This window comes from Malaclemys terrapin, chromosome 18, assembly GCF_027887155.1.
Source record: "Malaclemys terrapin pileata isolate rMalTer1 chromosome 18, rMalTer1.hap1, whole genome shotgun sequence".
Taxonomy (NCBI): domain Eukaryota; kingdom Metazoa; phylum Chordata; order Testudines; family Emydidae; genus Malaclemys; species Malaclemys terrapin.
This window is the reverse complement of record NC_071522.1, coordinates 791729-798838: the sequence shown is the minus strand read 5'-3', so window position 1 is coordinate 798838 and position 7110 is coordinate 791729. Positions and strand designations below refer to the sequence as shown.

The 7110-nt window shown below is 56.8% G+C and overlaps 1 protein-coding gene across 1 annotated transcript; it reads left to right on the top strand.

Annotated features, from left to right (window-relative positions):
• Window positions 1-1292: 1292 nt before the first annotated feature.
• On the top strand, window positions 1293-6490 carry LOC128825529 (protein ABHD15-like). The gene is made up of 3 exons (XM_054008092.1): window positions 1293-1954; window positions 4171-4523; window positions 4990-6490. The coding sequence occupies exons 1-3, from the start codon at window positions 1535-1537 to the stop codon at window positions 5507-5509; spliced, it is 1293 nt and encodes a 430-aa protein (XP_053864067.1). The 5' UTR covers window positions 1293-1534; the 3' UTR covers window positions 5510-6490.
• The last annotated feature ends 620 nt before the right edge of the window (window positions 6491-7110 follow it).

Below are 7110 nucleotides of genomic sequence, written 5' to 3'. Positions count from 1 at the left end.
CTTTACCGCACTCGCGCTCACATACTGTTTCTCCCACCAAACAACAGAGACTAATCTGTGAGCACTACCAAAGCCATGTCTGTGCTGTGGGCTGGCCTGGATCCTGACTGGGAAGTCTCCAAGACATGGGTGATTGGTAAGGTCTTTGGAGTAAGGTTTTTGCCTTGTGGGTGAAGGGGTTTGGAGCCAGGGCTTTAGTCCCTGGGAGCCGGTCTAGGTTTGCTTTTTGTCTGGACTGTCGCATGCATTGGAGGTGTGGCTGGATGGGTTCCCCTGTGGAATGTCAGCAGTGGTTATGTGTGTCTGAGAGGCACCCAAATGCCCTGGAGGATGGTGGGATAGACACTGGTTCTTGCTGCTCTGGTGCCCTGTGTCCCTTCTAGACTGTCTTGGTCTAGTCGTCAGCTGTCATGCTTCCTGTGTCGTGGTTTCTGAGTGCCAAGAGCTGAGCCGTGTGCTGGGTGTTTAGGGCCAAGATGTGGCTGGCGGTGCTCCTAGAGGGAGGTGGTGCTCCACCTCTGCACAGTGCTGCGTGCAGCTGGGAATTTCTTCTGCTCCGCTGCGCGGGCTGGAAAGCACTGCCCAATTAACTCTCCTGCTTCTTGCCCGTGCATCTGCCCTGGATGTCCAGCCCTGGGTTGGAGCATTCGAAATGCTGCTGCTGAAGGCCAGAGCCTGAGAATAATGGGCGGGAAATGTTGACTCCACTTCTCTTCTGTATTTGCTCATGAGCTAAACATGAAATTGCAGGGGCTGGAGCCTCTGGCCTGCATCAGTTCAGCATCATGAGCCTCTGTCACGGCTCCCATCAGAAATCAAGTTATTTTCTCAAAGGCACAAGTTGCTCTGAGCTGCAGACCCCTTGAGCAGCATCACTCTCTGCCCCTCCCCAGGGCTGCCACTGCCAGACCCTGCCCACTGGGATGTCTCTTTCCCTCCCTGTGCCCAGGGCTGTCCTGCTGCAAGGTGCTGAACCCGCTGCAGAGAGTAGCCATTGTCCTTTGCTTTGGGTGTCCTGGGCTTTGTCTTCCCCAGGTTTCCTTTTTGCTTTGCGCGCTCTCCTAGGACTGGGGTTGTTCTCACTCCTGTGCCCGGAGGGGTACGTGGAGAGCAGTGAGGTGCCGCCTGCCCCAGCAGCCAAGTGAAGCCTTTCTCCCCACAGCATCCCTCACACACACCCCATCTCCAAGTCCCCCGTCCCCTCACCCAAAGGGTTAGTCTTTAATGCGCAATCTTTGGTCTCTGTGGTTCTCTCTCTCTGCTTCTGGGACTGACACGGAAACCGCCGCAGCTCCTCCTCCAGGCTGTTGCTTCACACGCCTTAGCCACCCCCGCCCTCTCTTGCTACCAAAGCAGAAGGTTGAAGCTTGCCATGCTAGAAACCTGTCCTCTCTGGAGGGAAGTCTGCTGAGGAAGTCTGGACAACGCGGCCCCCTGCTCAGCTCCTTCCTCTCCTTAGGGCTGTGTGTGATTCAGCCCCCCACAGCCCGTAGAGGAGCAGGGACCTGTGATCCAGGAAGGGGCTGTCCTGGCCATGCTGCCATGGGCAGGGGTGCTGGGCTTCCTTCTGCTGCTCATCCTCCTGCGTGTGCGGGTTTGGGTTCAGAAAGCAAAAGTTCCCAGCAGCTCTGGGGCCCAGCTGGTCTGCAAGCCCTCTGCGCTGGCTGCCTACCTGGAGAGCCAGTGCCAGGCCCTGAAAGGCCGATGCGAAGCCAGCTGGCCATGGAGGGCTCTCCCCTCCCTGCAGACACTGGCCAGCCTGATGGGGCCCCTGGACAGCAGGGTGCATTTCGTAAGGACCTATCTGCAGCTGAGTGATGAGGGGCTGGTGGCTCTGGACTGGGCAGTGGGGCCAGCACAGCAGGAGAGGAGGCAGACATCCAGCCCCTGCAGCGCACCTGTCCTGCTGCTTGTCCCCAGCTCCTTTGGGAAGGTCACCCGCAACATCAGCAAGGTAATGAGGGGGAGGGACTGGCAGTGACAGGCAACAGGGCTGGGCGCTAGGAACTGCCCCCGAGCTCCAATCCCGGTTCTGCCACTGACTTGCTGGGTAACCTTGGGCCAGTCACTTCCCCTCCCTGCACCTCAGTTTTCCCCTTTGTAGAAACAGGGACCATGACCCCGACCCCTTCAGCTACTGCTCAGAGAATTTCCTTAGACAGACAGCGACAGGATGCAGTGATGGAGCCAGTCCCTGCCCCTGAGCGGCAGAGCAATGTGGGGGGGATGACTCAGGGCAGAAGTGATCTGTTTGGAAGCATTGTGGCCTGTTTGGGGTGGGGTGCATGGGGGTGAGTGCTGTGCCTGGCTGGAGAACATGGGGGTCAGACAGGATTTGGAAGGGCGTACGGTATCTAGGGAATTGCTGCACAACCCCCATTCCCCCCCAGCACCACACACACACACCAGGGAGGACAGGCTGTTCCCACCAGGCAGCTGCATGGAGCTCCAGTCTGTCTCCCAGCTGCCCGATGCCTGGGGCAGAGGCTCTAGCGGAGGCTGTGTATAAACCCCAGCAGTGTGTTCTTTGCCCAGTACCGAAGGGGTCCCCTAGCGATTGCTACTAACAGCTGATTTAGTGCTGAGATTTATCCCCCATCCTCCCACAAGCCCACTGACCCCATTTGCCCTTCGGCTTTGCTGCTGCAGCTGACAAGCTGCATCTACAGAGAAGACAGTGGATTCTCTTGGGCTCTGGGCCAGGAGACATGAGTCTTTCTGGGCTTCCTTAAACCTCTCTTCACCTTACCAGAAATGAGCCTTAGCGCCACCTCGCTAGGGCCAGCAACAGCCTGTGAGTGCAGTTAGAACAACACGGTCAATACCAGCCAGAGAGCTCCCCAGCTAACTCCAGTCTCGGGGTCAGACAATGGGGAGCCTTGTACTCCCTTTGCTGTTCGATGCAACTGAGTCCAGGTTGCCCCCGTCAGTGGCACCCACACCTAGTGCTGCACGGCCCGACTGCAGCACGGGACATGTGCTGGGTCCATATGCCACTTCTGGATGCCCTTGCCCACTCCACACTACCTAGTGCTGATATTCTTTAACCGCTTCATTCATGATTCCTGTCCTCTGAACCCTGCCCTAGGCGGTGCCCATCTGAAAAGGGGTAAAGAAGATGCCAGTGACATTTTCCAATGATGCTGAATTGGGAGGAGTTGCAAACAAAGGGAGCTAGGGAGATGGGAAGCATGGGCAGAAAATAACAACATGCCATTGCGCGTGGGAAATGCAGCCAACCCACCTGACCATCTGGGGCAGAAACCTCCCTCTTGCAGGGAGGGGCAGGGCTCATGAACTTGGAGGGGAGAGGACAGTGTGATTGAAAGCTGAATGGTCAGTGCTGTTTGGGGCCATGCTGCAGCAGGGAGGGGGCTGTGGACGACTTCCCCGGCACTGTTAGCTTCACCCCATTAACCGATGGATTTATCCCAGTGGGAGAGGGCCAGAGATGGGTGAGTTGGGGATGGAGGGGCTGACGCAGAGATGAAAGGCACTAACTGCTCAACGTGCTCCCTCATTTGGGTGTCTCAGCTTCTGACCAGCCCCCACGAGAGCCTGCAGCTCCCACTGACTTCAGCGGGTCCTCAGCACACTGGGAATCAGCCCAGTGGTCTCTGGTTGGGTGCCCACATTAGTGAGCACATCTGCAAATCTCAGCCTGAATGTGGTGCCTGAGGTGGTGACGGGGACCAGGACACTGAGGAAAGGAAGAATGAGGCAAACGTTCCAGGCAGTGATACCACGGCACTGAGCAGAGGAACAGGCTTCTAAGACCCATTGCCTGGGTCCTTTCAAAGGACCATTTATAAAGCCATAGGTACTGGCCACGGGGCAGAATCCTGACCTGGATTCCAGGTGTGATCGCAGGTTTCTCCTGTGTCTGAGTCCCTAACCCAGGGCTGTCCCGAGGGGGGTGTGGGGCCTGGGGCGGAAATGACGGATTCGTCTCTTCCGGGACTGACCGCACCAGCCAATCACACTGGCCCATGGGGCCCCCCAAAGCATGGGTCCCGGAGCAGTCACCCCAATTTGCACTACCCAAGGGACGGCTCTGCCCTAACCCACCAGCTCGTAGAGCAGCCTGGGAGTGGGGCCCTTGAGACAGACAGGCTGCCCTTCCCTGTCGTTCCCAGGGTGCTCACAGTGACTCCTGTTGTCTGGTTCTAGCTATGTCACGTGGCACTCCTTCATGGCTACCATCCTGTTGTCTTTAACCGCCGTGGTCAGAATGGTTGCCCCCTAAGCACCACCACACTGCAGCCATATGGGGATCCTGCTGACCTGCGAGAAGCCATCCAGTACATCCGCTCCCGGTGCCCAGGGGCCCTGCTCTTCGCAGTGGGGGAGAGCACTGGGGCAGGGCTCCTGTTCTCCTACCTGGGAGAATGTGGTTCCTCTAGCCTCCTGACAGCTGCTGGCTGCATCTCCCCCATCTTTGACCCTCGGGGATGGTTTGAAGCTGGGTGTCCCTGGCTATGGCAACAACTCTTGCTCATGTCCCAGAAGGTGTGGCTCAGCCGGTGAGTGACTCGTCTGTGGGTCTGTCTGGGGTGGAGATGGACAGCGCGTAGTGATGGCCTGGCCCTGCAGTGTCTGAAACAATGAGCCACAGCCTCCCAACTCCACCAGGCCTTGAGTGCAGCTTTGCAGTGAACTGAAGGATCCCAGTGGCTTTGCCCATGTCTCCTGGACCCACGTGAGATCCTGTGGGATCAGCAGGCAGGGGGCAGAGCTGGTGACCCTAGGCTGTAGCTGGAGCAGTCCTGGTTAGTGAGAGTGCTTCTCAGCACAACATGGGGAGCTGCAGAGCCCTGGGGGAGGTGGATGAAGGGAGACGGCCTTTTCTGTCCCAGATAGAGCCATGGTGAGATGGCCCATTCAGCCTTGAGCTGCCCCATGCTCCATCAATGAACCTCCCCAGCACAGGGAGCTGTCCCCCCTCCTCGTTCTCCTGCTTGGGCTCTTACCAGTGTCTGTCTCCCCCAGGTTTGCCACGGTGCTAGGGGAGGTTTTGCCCCTGGATCGGTTCTTTGGGGGCCAGTCACTGAGGGAGCTGGAGGAGGTCTTGTTCTGCCAGGCCCAGACCTGGGACTTGTACTGGGAGAGGAACGACCCGCTACGGGATGTGGACGAGGTGTCAGTACCAGTGCTGTGCGTCTGCAGCCAGGACGACCCCATGTGTGGGGCCCCCAAGGACACTCTGCCCTTTGAGCTGTTTGAGACAAACCCCTACTTCTTCCTAGTGCTCACCCAGGGAGGTGGACACTGTGGCTTCTTCAAGGATAGCCTGTGTGGTGCCTTCTGGAGCCATGAAGTGCTGCTGGAATTCTTCCACACCACTGTGGATTTCCTCCTCGCAGAGGACAAACTGAAGGGCCAGGCCAAGAAGAGAGGGGCCAGGCCGGTGCCGAAGGTCACCCAGGGCAGAAGTGGCTGCAGGCAGGAGTCCTGCTGCCCCCACAATAGACCTGACCTTTACCGCTGGCAGCGCTCCTACACCCGCTGATAGCTGGTCTTCACTCAGCATCTGGAGGATGATCTGCTGACCTTTCCCAAGAGCCCCCGTGCACGCTTGGGACTGTGACTCTTTGTAACAAGAACGGGGCCATACCTAGGGTGGTGCAGGACCCGGGCTGGAAGTGACAGGGTTTGTCTCTTCCAGGACCAACCATGCCGGCCAATCGCACTGGCCTGCGGGGCCTCCCAAAGCACAGGACCCGGAGTGGTCACCCCAATTCACCCTACTCAAGGGACGGTTCAGAACAAGAACATAGCATTTCCGTGAACAAACAGATTGTGTTAGATGATAACTGCAGCGTGACAGAGGTGCTGCGTCCTGGCTGGGTGTTGGCATCTCAGGTGCTGCCCTGTCAGAAGTGGTGTTTGTGTCCCACTGCCGCTGGCTCCTGGTTGTGGTAATGTGATGTGGTTTTGTGCCTTTGCTGACGGTTGCCAGGTACTGTGATGTCCCAGTGCTAGAAGATTGGGGCCCAGCCAGGTGCTGTGCTGCAATGGAGCAGAAGGGGATGAATGATTCTTATTTATTTTGTAGCACCCAAATTTGTGCTGGGTGCTTCATGGAAGATGAACAAAGACACAGGCCCTGCTGCAGTGAGCTTATCTCTAGGTTTTACATGTGTCCAAGCAAATGGGGGTAGCTGAGAGTCGGGAGGGAGGCCAGGGGCTGCAGCAGAATGATCAGGGGTGACTCAGGGTCACTGCCTGGGCAGCATTTTGGGCGTGTTACTTTTCTCCATATAGCTATAAAAATAAGGACGATAAAGCTCTAAACCAGTAACTGGTGTAGATTCCCTTTCTGAGGCTGGGACTGCTGTACATAGCTTGGTGATGCAGTGCTAGACACTCCTGGGTCCTCATCTGTAATGCACCCCTGGGGTGTGGTTGTGCCTCCTTGCCTGTGTGTGCAGGCTAACTAGCATTCTTCATTAATGTTACATGACAAGACTAAAGGATGCTTGAAATGTTATTTTAAGCTCAAAGACTGGTGTCTTCCTTTCTGTTCTGCATCTTGCTGGGATCAGTAGATGCTCATTCACAGACACAGGTGTGCACACACTCACAGACACATGCACCCACAGGTGCGTGCGCACCCCCCCACTGCACACTAATGCTCAGCTTAGGTGACGCTTACCACACACCGCAGCCAAACAGCTTAGCTCTGTCCCCATAGGGAAGCCACAAGGGTACTTTATTCCTCCATAACAAACACCAGCACATTAAAAGTCCACCACAACCACTGGCTGATGTCCTGTTCCTCAAGTATCATTGCACTCAGAGCTCCCATGTTCCCATGTACCATTGCAAAGGGGGCAGAGGTAAGGTTGTCTGGGTGTGTCGTGTGGAGAGCGAGAGTGGCAAGGGATGTCATGGGACTTGTGTTCCAGTACAGGAAGGCCTGAGCCAGTAACACAGATCCAGTGGCAGGAGGAAAACGTATCCATTCTTTGATGGGTTGGAGTGCCTGACTCCTCTATATGCAGCCTGGTGCACTCCTGGGCAGCGAGCTGATGAGAACAGCAGCATCATGAAATGGGTGGATTAGGAGCCTGGGAGATGCCGCTGAGAGCAGGGTCTCTTAGGGGGGCC